Source organism: Podarcis muralis, chromosome 18 (assembly GCF_964188315.1).
Source record: "Podarcis muralis chromosome 18, rPodMur119.hap1.1, whole genome shotgun sequence".
Classification (NCBI taxonomy): Eukaryota; Metazoa; Chordata; class Lepidosauria; order Squamata; family Lacertidae; genus Podarcis; species Podarcis muralis.
Window position 1 is genome coordinate 4,578,178 of NC_135672.1, and position 18,349 is coordinate 4,596,526.

Below are 18,349 nucleotides of genomic sequence, written 5' to 3' on the forward strand. Positions count from 1 at the left end.
ATACCTAATAAGCATCTGATCCAAGACAAAGTCACAATAACTTTACAGAGAAGAAGAAGAAGAAGAAGAAGAAGAAGAAGGGGAGGAGTTTGGATTTGATATCCCGCTTTATCACTACCCTAAGGAGCCTCAAAGCAGCTAACATTCTCCTTTCCCTTCCTCCCCCACAACAAACACTCTGTGAGGTGAGTGGGGCTGAGAGACTTCAGAGAAGTGTGACTACCCCAAGGTCACCCAGCAGCTGCAGGTGGAGGAGCGGGAAGCGAACCCGGTTCCCCAGATTACGAGACTACCACTCTTAACCACTACACCACACTGGCTCTCAGAATAAACAACTTACAGAAAACAAAGCAATGTCAAATAAAGCAATATTCAACAACCCATTAGAATGTAATACTAAACTGTAAAACGCTTTTTATATTAAAGGGGGGGAAATGCAAAGCGGTTGACAACACATTAAAACGTCAAATCAAACAATCCAGAATAAAAAAATTCCAAGTTTCCAGGAAAATATTTCAGATCCTTTTCTCAGGGACATTTGGCTCCCCCCCCCCCCACTGATTTACCTACTTAATTTATAGAGCTGCCCTATAGCAGGAGGACTCTAGGAAGGCAGGGTGGTGTAGCGGTTAGAGTGTCGGACGAGGAGCTGGGAGATCAGAGTTCGAGTCCCCACTCAGTCCTGAAGCTCACTGGGCGACCTTGGAGTCTCAGTCCCAGTCTCTTGGCCCACCTCACAGGGTCGTTGTGGTATTAACTGAGGAGGGGGGTGGACCATGGACTCCTTGGAGAAAAAGCTGGGAGATAAATGAAATAAACAAGTTCTTCTGCTTATGTGCTTAAGAAAGCTGGATGAGACAGCCAGGTGGAGATGTCAGTCGCCATCCTGGCACCCAGAAAGATCTCCATGCAGTTTAATGTTTTAATGTGTTGTCAACCACTCAGAAATGAAAGTAATAATAATATGTACCACTGCAAAAAAGAAAGAAAGAAAAAGATGGTGCCTGGACGTTCTGTTGTGGCGAAAACAAGCTAGGTTTAAGGTGCCATTTGGAGATAAGCTAATATATCGGCAGGGACGCGGGTGGCGCTGTGGGTTAAACCACAGAGCCTAGGACTTGCTGATCAGAAGGTTGGCGGTTCGAATCCCTGCGACGGGGTGAGCTCCCGTTGCTCGGTCCCTGCTCCTGCCAACCTAGCAGTTCAAAAGCACATCAAAATGCAAGTAGATAAATAGGTACCGCTCCGACGGGAAGGTAAAGGGCGTTTCCATGCGCTGCTCTGGTTTGCCAGAAGTGGCTTAAGTCATGCTGGCCACATGACCCGGAAGCTGTACGCTGGCTCCCTCAGCCAGTAAAGTGAGATGAGCGCCGCAACCCCAGAGTCGGTCATGACTGGACCTCATGGTCAGGGGTCCCTTTACCTCTAATATATTGGCGTTTTCAACCCTGTATCAGCTGATGCCATAGCACTAGAAGCAAGTCACTGTTTCCCATGCGCAACTGCTTTTAAGCTAACCACCGTGGAGCAGGAGATTCAAATGCGCCTCTCAGACTGAGCCCACCTCACAGGGTTGTCAGGAGACTTAAGAACCACGGCGAAACATAAGCAGTGGGAAGAGGCTTAGCTGATGGGAAAGGCTGTAGCTCTGCGACAGGGGGGCGGGTTCTGCCCCCACCTTCCTGTTTAAAACCACAAAAACCCTGAGGACTAGAGTCTTAACTTATTTTCAAGTGGTGTACCTCAGTGGTAAGAGCACTTGCTTTGAATGTAAAAGGGCACTTGCAGGCTCAGCTGGCAGAGGTCCCTTGCCTAAAACCCCAGAGGGCGGCTGCCAGTCAGTGCAGGAGGTGAATGGTTCGACTCTGTCAAAGGCAGTGTGGTGTAGTGGTTAAGAGCGGTAGACTCATAATCTGGTGAGCCGGGTTTGAGTCCCCGCTCCTCCACATGCGGTTTTCTATTCTTCCGTGTAATGCAAATGTTGAAGCCCAGGGTTGTGGGTTCGAGTCGCACACTGGGCAAAAAGATTCCCGCATCGCAGAGGGTTGGACTAGATGACCCACGTGGTCCCTTCCAACTCTATGATTCTATAAACAATTTCCCTTAGCCTGCATGGGAACAAACCAAAACTTCTCCAGTGTCTTGTCAAGCTGTTCAGAATCAATCAATCAATCAATCAATCTTCCTAGCTGAACACGACTGGCCTCATAAGCCAACCCCTTCTTTCCGAAGTTCCTAAACACCACATTTTATTTTTGAAGCTGTTTCTCGGCATTTCACTCGCTAGGAGGAGGAGGGAGGGGGGAATCCGGTGTATTTCCTGGTCAAATGTTCTCCTGCCAGACGGATTCGCACGCTTTGGTTTATCCGTTCCAGAAAGGCCTCGCCAGAATATAGCAAGACCCAAGATAGTGACTTTGCAAACACAGTTCCGGGCAAATAAATCGGGGTTTTTATATATACAGCCTGCCTAAGAGATTGCTTTAAAAACCTGCCACGAAGACACTTTGCGCGCACACACACAAAGGAGAAACATAACAGGTTAGTGCTTGGAAAATAAAATTATAGAGAGAGCAAGAATGCCTCCAAATGGGTGGTCCCCTTCGCTCCGAGCGCCGCAGGCCTGCCCCCAGAAGGTATTCCTCCCTATTCCCCCATCTCCAAAACCCACGAGACATTTTGATTTTTTGACTGTCTGGGGGCAATTTAGGACGATAAGCAGAGAGAGAGAGAGAGAGAGAGAGAGAGAGAGAGAGAGAGAGAGAGAAAGAAAGAAAGAAAGAAAGAAAGAAAGAAAGAAAGAAGAGATGTTCCCTGCATAAAAAACCCCAAGGATTCAAAATCCCTTTATGTGTTTCACATCAAAACACTTTTTTTTGGGGGGGGGTTCTTTTTGGGAAGTTGGGAAGTGGCAGGATGAAGAAAAGATGCGAATAAAGGAGGAGTTCTTTGCTTTAATAACAAAACAAAAGACTGGCTACAGATAACAGAAGGTTCCAAGGGGGGGAGGAAAACAAACCAGTATTGCAACAGTTAGATTTTCACTTTTTCTTTTTGCAATTGGGGGGTTGGTTTCCTACTAAGGAGGGATGAAAGAGAAACTCTAAATGAGGAGGAAGAGAAAAGACAAGGCCTGGTCTGAGATGGGTGGAAAAGAAAATGAGGTGGGGGGGTTGCCAACCTGGGGGTTAAAAGGCACTCGGCTACAGCTGCACTGACCCTCATCCCCCCCCCAAAAAAACTCCCTTTTTTGTTAAAGGTTCCTTTCATTTCCTCCTTTTGTCTCCCCTCCCCCTCACCTCTCCTTCCTTTTCCATGAACACACCCAAGCTATGGATGTTGCTAACCTACTGTTTTGGAAAAAGGGACTTTTGGGGGGGGGGGTTGAGAAAGAAGCCCAGTTCCCACAGGGAGGAAAGGGGGAAAATGATAAAAGCAGACTCAGAATAACAACTGTTTACCAGGCATTCTTTCTTTTCAGTTGCAATCATCATCATCATCATCATCATCATCTCATTGCTGTTTCAAAAGATAACCCTGCAAGTTAGAAACCACCACAGTTCAGGAGCCACTTTGCTCCGCTCTTCAAATTGGGGAAGAAAATTTAAAAAGTTTTTTTTGGGGGGGGGGAGGGGGTTTCCAAAAAAAGCACTGAAAATATAATACAGCTTAAGCACTGCTCTTTGTTTTGCAAAACGAAAGAAAGAAGACAAGGGAAGTTAAGAGCAAAACAAATAAGTAGGCCCAGGTCACAGTTACTTCTTTTTCTTTCTTTTTTTTTGGGGGGGGGGGAGGAAAAAAAACGAAGAACAAGCCTCTCTTCCAATTCACACAAACACATGTCTCTGTCCCACACAACCCAAATCCACTTTTTAAAAAACTGGTCCATCCCCCCCTTTAAAGTTGGAAAGGCTTGTGGAAAGGAGGTGGGTATTTTATGGAATTCCTTCCAACCTAAATGCAATTCCCCCCCCCCCACAAAAAAAATAAAATATAAAGGGGAGGCTGTGAGGGTGCTTTATTTATTCCTTGGGAGAAATTGGGGTGTGTGGAGGAGAGAAATGCAACAGGGCCAGCAGGCCTCTCTCTGCCCCCCCCCCCAATTTTTTCCAAGTTTAACTCCCACCCAGCTAAGCCTCCTTCCTTCTCCCCCCTCCCACCAGCAGCCCCCCCACCAATAAATTCCTAATAAAATGTCTATAAATGTGTTGCAATAGGGCTGGATCGAGGTGCAATAAGATTAAGACCCCCCTGGCCCCAAATGCAGCTTCCTCTTTCCTACCCCCTCGAAAAAACATTGCATTGTTGGCTCTTTTTCTGCCCCCCCCCCAAAAAAAATTTGCACCTATATAAAGCAATGCAAATGGGGGGAACTGGGCAGAACCCCCCCTCCAAAGCCCTTCCCAAATTAACCCCCCCCAAAGACTCACCTGGCTTTCTTCCCCCTCCCCCTGGCTCCTCAGGGGTGGGGGCCCCCGGGCCTGCCCCCCTCCAGGCGCCCCATTTGGTGCTCCGCTCTCTTCCCAGCTCCTTTCGCCTTCTGAGCAAGCCAAGCAGGGAAGGGACGGCCGGGGCGCCAGCGGCGTAAGGCCCGGCGGCGCTCTATGGCGCTGACGTCACGCCGCCGGCGCAAGCCGCCTTGGTGAATCCGGGGCTCCGCTCCGGAGCTGGCTTAGGCGACTCGGGCTCGCTCGCTCGCTGGCCCGCCAGGGGGGCCCTCCGCGCAGGCGCAGAAAGGGGCGGGCGGGAGGGGAAGAGGAAGAGGCCGGCGGGCAAAGAGGGGAGAGAGCGGTGGTGCTCGGAGAGACACTTCCGGATTCCCGTTGGAGGGATCGTCCATGTGCGGGGCAAAATCCGGACCATTCGGCCTATGGAATAATTCCATGACCAGAACTTAACCCATATGGAACTGGGCTTATTTTACCCGCCTAATATTATGGGTTATTTTATTTTATTTCATTTTTTAACTTCCATCTCTTGTCATATAGTTGTCTCTTATTTATTGAATATTTGCAAACAGATAAAAACATGGGCAGGAACATTATTGCAACAACCTGCAGTTTCGTAGGAGCGTATATTTAAAGTAGATGAATAAATGAACGAATTTAAGTTCATTTGGAGGTGCAGGAATTATTAAAAAAATAAATTTAAGGAACGGCAGAAAGAGGGGGAAGGAAGTCGAGTTTTGAAATGTTGAAATGACTGTAAAATGATTGAAATGTATAAACCTGAAAATAAATAAATAAATAATAAATAAATAAATAAATAAATGTCTCTTGTTATTTATTGTTATCTCCCTCCCCCATCTCTCTCTCTCTCTGTGTGTGTGTGTGTGTGTATATATATATATATATATGTTGTTAAGTTGTGGGTGAACATATCAGACGACACAGCGATTCTTCAGAGCAGCTCTTTATTTGTAAGCTGGAACAGAACTGAACTGAACTGAACAGCAAACAGCTCCGCCGGCCTGCTTTTATAAGCAGCCGGCTGTCAACATTGCAGCAACAACAACCCAGGGTTTCCTGCCTAAATTAACTGACATGGACCTGAGTGAAAACTATACACACACACACACACACACACACACACACACACACTACTCCTGGTGGCCAGGGGGAGAACTTCAATACATAACATATGTTGCTCTTGTTGTTTAGTTGTTTAGTCTTGGAAGGAGAGTCAACCGCCTTCCGAGGGATTTTCCTCCCGCTGTCAAACAGCTCTTGCTGTCAGAAAGTTCTTCCTGGAGTCAGAATCTCCTTTCTGGTCGCTTGAAGCCAGGGCTTTTAGATAGATCGGTTGGATAGAGTGTGGTGCTAACGATAACAATAACAATAACGGTAATGATAACGATCTTATACCCTGCCCATCTGGTCAGGCCTCCCCAGACACACTGGGCGGCTTCCAACAGGAGAATAAAAGCACAATAAAACACCAAAAGTTAAAAACCTCCCTAAACAGGGCTGCCTTCTTATGTCTTCTAATTCCACCGGCCCTTGAGATATTGACAGGGCTCTCATATCCATGTCCGGAGGGACAGGGAGCAAAACACCTCTCTCTCCCCTTTCCCCGCCCCATGCAGAATGGCAAGGGGTCTGTGCATCCGGCTGGGAAGAAGGTGGTGGGAGTGTGGAGCCCAGCTAGGGGCAGGATCCTTGCAGTGCCGGGGGTTGGACTAGATGCCCCTTGGCACCCCTTCCAACTCTGTCATGCTCTGATTCTCTTGAGCTGCTGAAGGAACGGGCGGGGGAGGAAGATGCAGAAGAAGGGGAGGCACAACCACACACCCCACCAGCCCCCTCTGGCCTGACCCACGGGGGCCTCATCCCAGCACACTTTGACCCCCCCCCCCCCGGTTTTATTTTTCTTCATTCAGCTGCCGGACAACCCAGCAGCCTGGCCCCTGTTTGCCAGCTGATGTCATAAAGTGCTGCTTTGCAAGCAAGCCTGATAATGCCCTGCAAGGGGGATGCCTGTCAGATGATGCTGAGAGATTTGCAGAGAAAGATGAATATTGAAGGTAGGAGGCCTAGAGGAGATGAGCCGCAGTATTATTATTATTATTATTATTATTATTATTATTATTATCATTAGCGTCACCCGTCACTGGTGCACGGGGATCGGCTCCTTGGCTTGACTTGTTGACAGCTGTCGATAGCTTGCCAGGTCCCTGCCTCTCAGCAATGCAGCTGTGCAGAATTAGCCCCTTTTCACGCTGCAAGAGCCCCAAATGGATGGTGTGTACACAGCCTTTGGTGGAAAGGCTTCTAGCGGACTTCAGCTTGCACGGGGCAGGAGCCGAGACATCCGTATCTTTCTGGTAGAATTCCTCTGTGTATTCTTGCCACCTCTTCTTGATGTTTTCTGCTTCTGTTTGGTCCTTACCACTTTTGTCCTTGGTAATCTTTGAACAAAATGTTCCTTTCATATCTCCCATGTTCTTGAACAGATCTCTGGTTCTTCCCATTCTGTTGTTTTCCTCTATTTCTTTCCATTGCTCGTTTAAGAAGGCCCTCTTGTCTCTCCTTACTATTCTTTGGAATTCTGCATTCAATTTCCTGTATCTTTCACTATCTCCCTCGCATTTTGCTTGCCTTCTCTCCCCCGCTATTTGTAAGGCCTCGTTGGACAGCCACTTTGCTTTCTTGCATTTCCTTTTCATTGGGATGGTTTTCATTGCTGCCTCCTGTATAATGTTGCGAGCCTCCATCCATAGTTCTTCAGGCACTCTGTCCACCAAATCTAAATCCTTAAACCTGTTCCTCACTTCCACTGTGTATTCATAAGGGATTTGATTTAGAATGTATCTTACCGGCCCAGTGGTTTTTCCTCCTTTCTTCAGTTTAAGCTTGAATTTTGCTATAAGAAGCTGATGATCTGAGCCACAGTCAGCTCCAGGTCTTGTTTTTGCTGACTGTATAGAGCTTCTCCATCTTTGGCTGCAGAGAATATCATTTCGATGCGGCCCATCTGGTGATGTCCATGTGTAGAGTCGTGTTGTTGGAAAAGAGTGTTTGTGATGACCAGCTTGTTCTCTTGGCAGAACTCTATTAGCCTTTGCCCTGCTTCATTTTGAACTCCAAGGCCAAACTTGCCACTTGTTCCTTTTATCTCTTGACTCTCTACTTTAGCATTCCAATCCCCTATTATGAGAAGAACATCCTTCTTTGGTGTCATTTCTAGAAGGTGTTGTAAGTCTTCAGAGAACTGGTCAATTTCAGTTTCTTCAGCACCAGTAGTTGGTGCATAAACTTGGATTACTGTGATGTTGAAAGGTCTGCCTTGGATTCATATCGAGATCATTCCATCATTTTTGAGATTGCATCCCAGTACAGCTTTTGCCACTCTTTTGTTGACTATGAGGGCCACTCCATTTCTTTTACGGGATTCTTGCCCACAGTTGTAGATATAATAGTCATCCGAACTGAATTCGCCTATTCCCATCCATTTTAGTTCACTGATGCTCAGGATGTCAATATTTATTCTTGCCATCTCATTTTTGACCACATCCAGCTTACCAAAGTTAATGGTTCTTACATTCCAGGATCCTATGCAATATTTTTCTTTACAGCATTGGACTTTCCTTTCGCTTCCAGGCATATCCGCAACTGAGCGTCCTTTTGGCTTTGGCCCAGCCGCTTCATCAGCTCTGAATCCACTTGTACTTGTTCTCCGCTCTTCCCCAGTAGCATGTTGGACACCTTCCGACCTGAGGGGCTCATCTCCCAGCGTCATAACTTTTATATGCCTGTTGTCTTTGTCCATGGAGTTTTCTTGGGAGGGATACTGGAGTGGCTTGCCGGTTCCTGCTCCAGGTGGATCACGTTTGGTCAAAACTCTCCAGTATGACCTGTCCATCTTGGGTGGCCCTGCACGGCATGGCTCATAGCTTCTCTGAGTTATTCAAGCCCCTTCGCCACGGCAAGGCAGTGATCCATAAAGGAGCCCAAAGCAACTACTCTATTCCAAACTTATTCACTTTATTATCATGCGTTGGCAAAAGACTGTTCTGAATTTGTAGGGGACACCTCTAAATGCGCCTAGCAGGCTTCAGTTTGCATGGGGCAGGAGCCTGGTGAAATTACTTTCCTATTATTTCTTTGCGCCATCACTGCGCGTGACCCTTGATCAAAAGGTCCCTGCCCCGAGGGGCTTACAATCTTTAATAGGGCACATGGAGGGAACAGGGAAAGGTTGAGGTCCAGGCTAGATCCTGAGTCTAGGTCTCTGAGTTTAGACTTTGGAATTCCTGGACATTTTCCCACCTGTAACCTCTTCCTCTGTTTTTTTATTTTCCTTTCTGTCTCCTAGGACATAAAAGGCTGCTCAGACGCCCGAACATGAAGGAGGCTGGAGAGGCACAACCGCTAGAGATTGTGGTAGGTTAATTCCATGGGGAATCCATTCCCCACATGTGCAGGGAGGTCATGGCGCTGACCTGCGTGAAACAGGGCTGGGTTGGGGGGTTGCAGTCCCGTCTCGCCCCAGCCCCTTGCTCCCCTCATTCCAAGCCAGGCAGGAGCAGGGAGGCAGCCTGGCAGGGGTGCTTCTTCTGCCCCCCTAGAGAGCACAATGTCCTTCTTCCTTTGCAGGGCCGTGGTTTGGGCAACCAGCAGCAGCCCAGCAGTGCAGGGAAACCCAGCAAAATCCAGAGGTATGTTGTGACCTTGTGTGGCAGGGGAAGTGTTTCCCAGTGATTTTGGGGGTGGAGGAGGAAGGCCTGATTTAGAGATCCCTGTACTTTTATGAAGAGGGTTTCTCTGTAGTCCAGGCAGGGCACTAGCTGGGGGGGGGGTGAGGTGGGCCCCCGCCAGGGGTGCAGGTGAGGGGTGGGGCACAAAATCAACTCCAAAATTTGTCCATCAACATGTCTAAATATAGAGGTGGTAATAATGAATATTATCATCTGTATATTTATTTGGTTCCAACTCCTCCAAGCAATCAGACTAACAGAACTTGTTTCTTCCTTAGGCGAGAGGCCCGCCAGTACGAGGGGGGAAAGGCTCCCACTTCAGGTAAGTGGAAATGCCAACAGAGTGCCCCATATTTTAGGAATGCTTCCTTCCTGTGTGCCCCCTCCCTCATGCGCCAGACTGGTGCTATCATCTGATTCCTCCGTTTCCTTTGCAGGGAGGGAGCCTTTCCCCAACGTTTACTTCGTGCTGGCGAGATCCCTGGAGGGACGTGGCAAACGTGGCGAACATCAGGTACTGGGACAGAAGGAAGGGGTCCTTGTGGGACTTCTTTTGGGGGGGGGTCATAAAAAATGGGGCAGTAGGTTTTCATCCACCCCAGCCCCTTCTCATCAGATGCTTTCTGCTTCCTCCACAGGACCGCGCCTCCAGGGATGAGGCTCCAGCACCTGCTCCCGGGATCAAAAATGACAGAACATCGCGGCGGTTCCCAGAGCCTGATCCTGATCCTCGCCTGCCTCAGCCTCCGTCGGTTCTCCGTACGGGCAAGGCTCCTTCCCGGCCGTACTTGGCGCAGAAGCAGCAGCCAAGGTTTCCCCCAATAAAAAACGCCTCAAGGGTGATTCCGGAGCCGGGGGAGACTTTGGCTGCTGCCTCTGTGCCAGGCCGGTCGGGGCAGAGCGCAGACGCCCGTACGGAGTTCAGGGTGGGGCAGTTATTAAGATCAGGTAGGATGAAATGCCCCCTTCCCAGGTCCCCACCCTCCTGTCCCAGCCTGGGGCTCGCGTGGCTGGGAGCCAGGCTCCGGCTGATGTCTCCCTTTGTTTTGCAGCGAGGAGAAGGCTGAGCCTGGGAGCTGCCGCATCCCGGGAGGGCCTGGAGCCGAGGCAACAGCCTCTCGCCTCACAGGTAAGGGGACAGGGGGGTTTCATTGCTTTGCCGCTCTATGCTTGGCCGCTCACGATTTGCGGGTTTGGGGGGGCGTGGGCAGGTGGCACGTCGGAATGTCACCCCCCTTCAGGATGGCACTTGGGGCAGCCCGCCCCCCGCCCCCCATCGGTACGCCCCTGGCCACAAACAGGATTCGAGCCCAAGAGCCCTCTGCTCAGCTGGGACTTCCTGCAACGGCTTCTTGAAGCCTCATCCCTGGTCGTTTGGTCAGTGACAGACCATTCACACATTCAGGGATTTCTTCTTTCTTGCAGGGTATGTCTTCTGCACCGCTGTGGCTGCTGCTGAAGCCCCCTCCCCGCAAATAATACAGGTAAGAGGGAGAAGGGAGAATTTGCATGGAGCGGGGAGAACTCCCTGCTCCAGACTTACCGACCAACTGACTTAAAATCATGGCGTTCCTACGAGAATTGGCATCAAAATAACATGGGAGCAGTACAGAAATGGATAAGGCGGAGCTGTAACTGATAAGGAATGCAGTGCTCAAGGTTTGGGCAAGGAGGACAGACCTGGGCTAAAGCAAGTCTTCTTCTCCCACAGGCCACATCATGTATGCAACCGCCTGTACATGAAAGCCCGCCCCTTCCCCAACGGCCTGGCCGAGGACATCGACAAAGGCGACGTCTCGGCCCGGCCGGAGCTGAAGACACGGGCCCGTTACCTGGCCGAGAAGTACCAGTGGGATGTGGCTGAGGCCCGCAAGATCTGGTGCTTCGGCCTGGACGGCACTGGCCCCAACATCCTGGCGGACATCACCAAGGGGGTGCAGTACCTCAACGAGAGCAAGGACAGCGTTGTGGCAGGATTCCATTGGGCCACGAAGGAGGTAAGCAAGAGTGGGCGCCCCTCATCGCAGGGCGGTGGGCTGCCTGCGTCCTGCCTTCTTGGAATGGAGCAGGGACTTGTTGCAGTTTCATCATCGTCATCATCATCATTTATTACTTATATTACTTATATATACTTATATCATTTATTACTTATACCCCACCATCTGGCTGGGTTTTCCCAGCCGCTCTGGGCGGCTTCCAACAAAATATTAAAATACAATAGTCCGTCAAACATTAAAAGCTTCCCTAAACAGGGCTGCCTTCAGATGTCTTCTAAAAGTCTGGTATAGTGGTACCTCTGGTTACGTACTTAATTCGTTGCCTGCTTCAGAGAGGAAGGACAGAAAAAGTTGGGTTGAATGCAAACTAGAAAACGATTTTCTCCCTCCAACCTCTCTCTTTTCTCCAGGGTGCCCTTTGCGAGGAAAACATGCGCGCCGTCCGCTTTGACGTGCACGACGTGACCCTGCACGCGGACGCCATCCACCGCGGAGGTGGCCAAATCATTCCCACAGCCAGAAGGTGCCTCTATGCCTGCGTGTTGACGGCTCAGCCCCGCCTCATGGAGCCCCTCTACCTTGTGGAGATCCAGGTGGGTAACTGGAGGCAGGCTGCGTTCTTAAGAGGCGTCGGCAGCCCACTGGCTTGACTCCGTGCAGTGCTGTAACCTATACCCACTTTCTCCCAGTGCCCAGAACAGGTTGTGGGTGGCATCTATGGCGTGCTGAACAGGAAGCGGGGACACGTCTTTGAGGAGTCCCAGGTGGCCGGGACCCCCATGTTTGTGGTCAAAGCCTATCTCCCTGTCAACGAGTCCTTTGGTAAGTGTCAGCTTTTATCAGCCTCCCTTGGCACTTGCATCTTCCAGGTAACCTTTGTCAGCAGCTGGAGGTGTGAAGCATCAATCAGAGGTTGTCTCCCAGGCTAATCTGAGATGGCGGCTACAAAGTTGAGTGGGTCTTGCCCTGGTAGAAGACTTTCGTCCCTCTTAAGTACGTTTTTGAGCACAGTTCAAAGTGTTGGTGCTGACCTTTAAAGCCCTAAACGGCCTCGGCCCAGTAGACCTGAAGGAGCATCTCCACCCCCATCGTTCAGCTTGGACACTGAGGCCCAGCTCTGAGGGTCTTCTCGGTAGTGGCGCCCTCCCTGTGGAACGCCTTCCCATCAGATGTCAAGGAAATAAACAACTATCTGACTTTTAGAAGACATCTGTAGGCAGCCCTGTTTAGGGAAGTTTTCAATGTTTGATCTTATCTTGAGTTTTTAATATTCTGTTGAGTGCTGCCTAAAGTGGCTGGGGAAACTCAGCCAGATGGGATGGGTATAAATTAATAAATTATTACTAATATTATTTATTAAGGTATATGCCTCCAGGACACTACTTTTAGCTAAGACAAGGAGCTGGTTGTGGGGTGTTTGGGTAAACTTGAACACCTGTATTTCTGTCTTAACGTTTTACTTGCTTATAGTATAAACTCTTCTCTCTCCCTCTCTCTTCACAGGCTTCACCGCCGACTTGAGATCCAACACAGGTGGCCAGGCTTTTCCCCAATGTGTGTTTGACCACTGGCAGATCCTGCCCGGAGACCCGTTCGACAGCACCAGCCGCCCCTGCCAGGTGGTCGCCGAGACCCGCAAGCGCAAAGGGCTGAAGGAGGGCATTCCCGCACTAGATAACTTCCTGGACAAAATGTAAAAACCAGTCAACCAAGCAGAATTAAAAATGCCACACCAGATGTAAAAGAATAAATTTAAAAATGTATGTTGTGGGACTCCAAATTTAACTTGCATAATAACATCAGTGCCGCAGGTGTCTTGCAAAAGGCATTGGGCCACTTCCTTACTTGGGGCAGATTTTAAAAAGAGCCGTGTCTGCATTCAGCCTTAGAGGTTCCAGGCCGTCTGCACACGAACCAGCGGGGCCGCTCACCCAGTGCCATTATAACTTCCAAAAATACATTTCCATTTGATGCAACTGAAATGTTGCCCGTTTCCATATTTATTTGACACTCAGAGCCAAGTGAATTGGGGGAAAACCTGGTTTTCCTCTATTGTTTTGCAGGTTGGGGGAGTACAGGCAAACTTCCGAAAAGAAAAGGGTGCGTGAAATTTCATTCCATACTCAAATACTGGATTCGATGGGGAAGGGGGGAGGGCAGTCTGGAGGAATTTTCTTTTAGGATTGGGAGAGAAAAAGGGAGAGGCTTTTCTAGTTGGGCGAAAGCTCTCTGCTAAATGGGTGTCATTGTGCAAATCAATGTATTAGTACCACTGGAATAATAAATTTAATAAGACGAGGCTGCCTGTTGTGTTGGATGTCTTTCACAGCTGTTGAGACCTGAGCCCGCCCACTTAGAAGCAAGGGGGGAGCTCCATCTGTGCTGTACGAAAGCAGTTTTATTTAGGAAATGGGATGCTTAGTGCAAGGGTTGTATGTGCGCACACAGTCCTTTGCTGGCGCCTGCAGGGCTGTTGTCATGAGGCCTGCGGCAAGGATTCAGCTGTAGCCCATAGACCAGGCTGCAGTGTGTAACTTGTAAGCACCCCCTCTTCCCTTGCAATGAGGCTCAATGAGGACTAGATCTAATCGAACCTGTTTGCAAACAATCAAAATAGGTCACCTGGGGACTCACAGACATGAATAAAGACCAGTAGCGATTGAGTGAATGATATCTGCGATAATTAAGAGGTATATACACTTGACTGAATAAGTAAGTGGACTTGTTTCATGTTTCCTGAAACAATAGGCAAACCAAAACCATGGCTATCCTTTTGAAATTCACACTTCTCTGAATTTAGCAAATCCAGCCCAATGTACGCCGAAATGTCTAAATTAGGCTAAAGTGGACATTGAAACGAATGGCAGAAAAAGACATTGCTGGAAATGGCTTGCAAAATATGTGTATGAGCAAAATTGCATACGAAAATCTGGATATTGGGTGAAATTTTCAGAACTTTTAAGAAGCAAATGCCCCAACCCTACCCTGAAAAACAAATGTGCAACTGAATTTGTGATTGGGGAAAAATGGGAGACAAATTGCCATTTGTTACTGGTTTCCACATTTATCACAGAAAAAAAACACATTACAAAACACACAAGAAGAAAAGAAAAACACAAAACAGAATTCTTACTTCAAATCTCGTAATTCTCGTTACATTGATACCTGACTTCCTCAAATCCCCTCTAACTGAATTTCATTATAACCCCTGTGTAGCAGTTCTCCAAATTCATATTTCCTCCTTTCATTTACTATCCTCATCTCTTTTATTAATATTCAAATTCTTAATATTTACTACCACCTATTCTTATTCTGCCCCTTAGCCTATTTGTTACTTCCAAGAATTTTCTAATTCCCTTATATCACAATATTTAGCTAAATATTCTTTAAATTTCTTCCATCAAATTGCCATTTGTCTTAATCACTAATCATGGTATGGCCAGATGGGGCTTATTAACCTGGGAAGGAAAAGGGAAACTGATCCTAAACCTCCCCTGCCTTGCCAAGATACCTTTGGGGGAAGAAAGGGTTAAGGAGTAAACTCCACAAATCCTAAATGGATTCCCTAAAATGGTTGGGTGGTGCCTTGTACACTGGCAACACCTGCAGCCAGGTGTCTTGATCTGCTTTCCTTTGGACCCCATCAGTGAGTCTTGTCATCTGGGCAGCGCAAGACCCCAAGATACACTGCCCAGGCTTGCGCCCTGGGGTGGTCACTTGGGTGCTGCTAACACAGTGGTTTGACTTCACCCCTGGAGGCACACTCCATTGCCTTTTGGGAGAGGCTGATAACGGCAAGCATTGAGGTCACACCTTCGTCTGGCCTGCTGGTAACAAGCAAAGGTAAAGGGACCCCTGACCATTAGGTCCAGTTGTGGCCGACTCTGGGGTTGCAGCACTCATCTCGCTTTATTGGCCGAGGGAGCCGGCGTACAGCTTCTGTTTCATGTGGCCAGCGGGACTAAGCCGCTTCTGGCGAACCAGAGCAGAGCACGGAAACGCCGTTTAGTCCTAGGCTCTGTGGTTTAACCCACAGTGCCACCCGCATTTGGCCTGCTGGTACCTGCCAGCCTAATGGCTCTTAAGGTAGACTCAGCCTGAAGTTTGTGTTTGTCGTCCCCTTCTTGTGCCCTCCATCTTTCCCAACATCAGGGTCTTTTTCAGGGAGGGAAAAAAAACTTTAAAAGAACATACAGTTATACCTTGGATCTCAAACGCCTTGCGACTCAAACTTTCCAGCCCTCAAATGCCGCAGCCCCGGATTGAGTGTTCTGGTTTGCAAACGTTCTTTGGAAGCCAGACTTCCGACGCAGGGCCGGATTTAGGATTGATGAGGCCCAAAGCTACTGAAGGTAAAGGGGCCCTTTATATGTCCAGCTGTCCTTTGTCCAAAACAAATTGCAGCTGTTTTTTGTGTTGCATATATGCTACAGTACAGTGGTACCTCGGGATGCGAACGGGATCCGTTCCGGAGCCCCGTTCGCATCCAGAAGCAAATGTAACTAGCGACGGCATATCTGCGCACACACGCGTCGCTTTTCGCCTTTCTGCGCATGCACGTGACATCATTTTGAGCTTCCTAAGGCGAGAGGCCCGCCAGTACGAGGGGGGAAAGGCTCCCACTTCAGGTAAGTGGAAATGCCAACAGAGTGCCCCATATTTTAGGAATGTTTCCTTCCTGTGTCCCCCCTCCCTCATGCGCCAGACTGGTGCTATCATCTGGGATCCAGGCGCTTGCTGATTCCTCCGTTTCCTTTGCAGGGAGGGAGCCTTTCCCCAACGTCTACTTCGTGCTGGCAAGATCCCTGGAGGGACGTGGCAAACGTGGCGAACATCAGGTACTGGGACAGAAGGAAGGGGTCATAAAAAATGGGGCAGTAGTTTTTCATCCACCCCAGCCCCTTCTCATCAGATGCTTTCTGCTTCCTCCACAGGACCGCACCTCCAGGGATGAGGCTCCAGCACCTGCTCCCGGGATCAAAAATGACAGACCATTGCGGCGGTTCCCAGAGCCTGATCCTGATCCTCGCCTGCCTCACCCTCCATCGGTTCTCCGTACGGGCATGGCTCCTTCCCGGCCGTACTTGGCGCAGAAGCAGCAGCCAAGGTTTCCCCCCATCAAAAGCACCTCAAGGGTGATTCCGGAGCCGGGGGAGACTTTGGCTGCTGCCTCTGTGCCAGGCTGGTCGGGGCGGAGACCAGACGCCCGTACGGAGGAGTTCAGGGTGGGGCAGTTAATAAGATCAGGTAGGATGAAATGCCCCCTTCCCAGGTCCCCACCCTCCTGTCCCAGCCTGGGGCTCGCGTGGCTGGGAGCCAGGCTCCGGCTGATGTCTCCCTTTGTTTTGCAGCGAGGAGAAGGTTCAGCCTGGGAGCTGCCGCATCCCGGGAGGGCCTGGAGCCGAGGCAACGGCCTCTCGCCTCACAGGTAAGGGGACAGGGGGGTTTCATTGCTTTGCCGCTCTATGCTTGGCCGCTCGCGATTTGCGGGTTTGGGGGGGCGTGGGCAGGTGGCGCGTCGGAATGTCACCCCCCTTCAGGATGGCACTTGGGGCAGCCCGCCCCCCTGCCCCCCATCGGTACGCCCCTGGCCACAAACAGGATTTGAGCCCAAGAGCCCTCTGCTCACCTAGGACTTCCTGCAACGGCTTCTTGAAGCCTCGTCCCTGGTCGTTTGGTCAGTGACAGACCATTCACACATTCAGGGATTTCTTCTTTCTTGCAGGGTATGTCTTCTGCACCGCTGTGGCTGCTGCTGAAGCCCCCTCCCCGCAAATAATACAGGTAAGAGGGAGAAGGGAGAATTTGCATGGAGTGGGGAGAACTCCCTGCTCCAGACTTACCGACCAACTGACTTAAAATCATGGCGTTCCTACGAGAATTGGCATCAAAATAACATGGGAGCAGTACAGAAATGGATAAGGCGGAGCTATAGCTGATAAGGAATGCAGTGCTCAAGGTTTGGGCAAGGAGGACAGACCTGGGCTAAAGCAAGTCTTCTTCTCCCACAGGCCAGTCGTGCTGCCCTCAGAGAGCGCCGCTTGGAGCGGAGTCGCGTTGACTGGCCAGCGTCAGTTTTTCCGCCAGTGGCAACCGCCTGGCCTGGGTCAGCCATGATAGCACTGTGCCGGTTGCAGATGCCTCCAAAAACATGATGATCTCGCAACTGAAAACAGAATTCCTCCCATTGCTGGGTGTGTCGTTCGTCTCGGAGAACAGTGTGGTTGCTGCTGGCCATGATCGCTGCCCGATGCTCTTCAACTGTGATGACCGTGGTACCCTCACCTATGTCTCCAAGCTGGACATTCCCACGCAGAGCATACAACGCAATATTTCGGCCATGGAACGTTTCCGCAACATGGACAAGAGAGCCACTACGGAGGATCTCAACACTCCTCTGGAGACGCTGCATCAGAACAGCATCACCCAAGTGTCTATTTATGAGGTGGACAAACGAGATTGCCGCCAGTTCTGCACCACTGGTATTGATGGAGCAATGACCACCTGGGACTTCAAGACATTAGAGTCCTCGATCCAGGGGCTGCGGAGCATGTAAATCTGGCTCTCTGTTCTCTAGCAAGACAACTCGTTCTGGCACCTGCACAGACTTGAAAAGGGATGGTGAAGATAGGTCACTTTTTGAAGCACTGAGAAAATGACGACTTGGTGGATTTTTCCCCTTTTTCTTTTCATCCCCCAATTTTGCTGAAATGTGTTGGTTTGAAAATCAGCAGTGATTGTGGTATATATTTGGCTTTGTTATTATTATTATTATTATTATTATTATTGGTTGTTGCATTCCATTCTTTGCCAAAGCGGCTCCTTAAAATAGTTTATTGCAGGAAGTATGAATCACTAACTTAAAAGGGGAATTTTGTGTAAAAATGTCTGTTAGAACCGAAAAAAATAAAGGAAAAAAAATAAAGATAACTCTGTAGCTGTTTCTTCTATGGGAAATATTCCACCTGGAAACTTTGGTGAATTTCTGAAAAGTTTTTTTCTTGGAAAATGTACAACTAGTCCAGGGGTCTGCAACCTTTAAGACAAAAAGAGCCACTTGGACCCGTTTCCGAAGAAAAAAAACCTGGGAGCCGCAAAACCATTGCGACATTTAAAACAAATATATCTCCGGAGCCACGATCTGACAGCGGGCGGG

General features: G+C 49.3%; 3 protein-coding genes and 1 long non-coding RNA gene across 5 annotated transcripts in view; 3 read left to right on the forward strand and 1 right to left on the reverse strand.

Moving 5' to 3' along the window:
* CSNK1G2 (casein kinase 1 gamma 2) overlaps nucleotides 1-4,695 on the reverse strand; it is a 53,665-nt gene extending 48,970 nt beyond the window's left edge. Inside the window, exon 1 of one of the 2 annotated variants that reach the window (XM_077921979.1) lies at nucleotides 4,431-4,695. The gene's annotated coding sequence lies outside the window, so the exon portion shown is untranslated. The remainder of the gene's footprint in view (nucleotides 1-4,430) is intronic. The other variant, XM_028713384.2, reaches the window with a different exon arrangement.
* A 4,148-nt stretch (nucleotides 4,696-8,843) lies between these two features.
* Nucleotides 8,844-10,971, forward strand: LOC114588635 (uncharacterized). The gene is made up of 8 exons (XM_077922029.1): nucleotides 8,844-8,882; nucleotides 9,015-9,157; nucleotides 9,475-9,518; nucleotides 9,634-9,710; nucleotides 9,835-10,144; nucleotides 10,249-10,325; nucleotides 10,622-10,680; nucleotides 10,908-10,971. The coding sequence occupies exons 1-7, from the start codon at nucleotides 8,844-8,846 to the stop codon at nucleotides 10,673-10,675; spliced, it is 744 nt and encodes a 247-aa protein (XP_077778155.1). The 3' UTR covers nucleotides 10,676-10,680; nucleotides 10,908-10,971.
* On the forward strand, nucleotides 10,911-13,492 carry LOC144326070 (elongation factor 2-like). Its single transcript, XM_077921886.1, has 4 exons — nucleotides 10,911-11,193; nucleotides 11,604-11,786; nucleotides 11,883-12,015; nucleotides 12,697-13,492. The coding sequence occupies exons 1-4, from the start codon at nucleotides 10,936-10,938 to the stop codon at nucleotides 12,888-12,890; spliced, it is 768 nt and encodes a 255-aa protein (XP_077778012.1). The 5' UTR covers nucleotides 10,911-10,935; the 3' UTR covers nucleotides 12,891-13,492.
* A 3,042-nt stretch (nucleotides 13,493-16,534) lies between these two features.
* Nucleotides 16,535-17,927, forward strand: LOC144326053 (uncharacterized). Its single transcript, XR_013391207.1, has 3 exons — nucleotides 16,535-16,621; nucleotides 16,919-16,977; nucleotides 17,205-17,927. It is a non-coding gene; the product is annotated as an uncharacterized LOC144326053 (long non-coding RNA).
* Nucleotides 17,928-18,349: the final 422 nt, after the last annotated feature.

Coding starts and splice junctions, on each gene's coding strand:
- LOC114588635 (XM_077922029.1), top strand. CDS start 8,844: ATGAAGGAGGCTGGAGAGGCACAACCGCTAGAGATTGTG. Junction 8,883..9,014: donor CACAACCGCTAGAGATTGTG/GTAGGTTAATTC, acceptor CCTCATTCCAAG/CCAGGCAGGAGCAGGGAGGC. Junction 9,158..9,474: donor AAACCCAGCAAAATCCAGAG/GTATGTTGTGAC, acceptor TTTCTTCCTTAG/GCGAGAGGCCCGCCAGTACG.
- LOC144326070 (XM_077921886.1), top strand. CDS start 10,936: ATGAAAGCCCGCCCCTTCCCCAACGGCCTGGCCGAGGACATCGACAAA. Junction 11,194..11,603: donor TCCATTGGGCCACGAAGGAG/GTAAGCAAGAGT, acceptor TCTTTTCTCCAG/GGTGCCCTTTGCGAGGAAAA. Junction 12,016..12,696: donor CCCTGTCAACGAGTCCTTTG/GTAAGTGTCAGC, acceptor CTCTCTTCACAG/GCTTCACCGCCGACTTGAGA.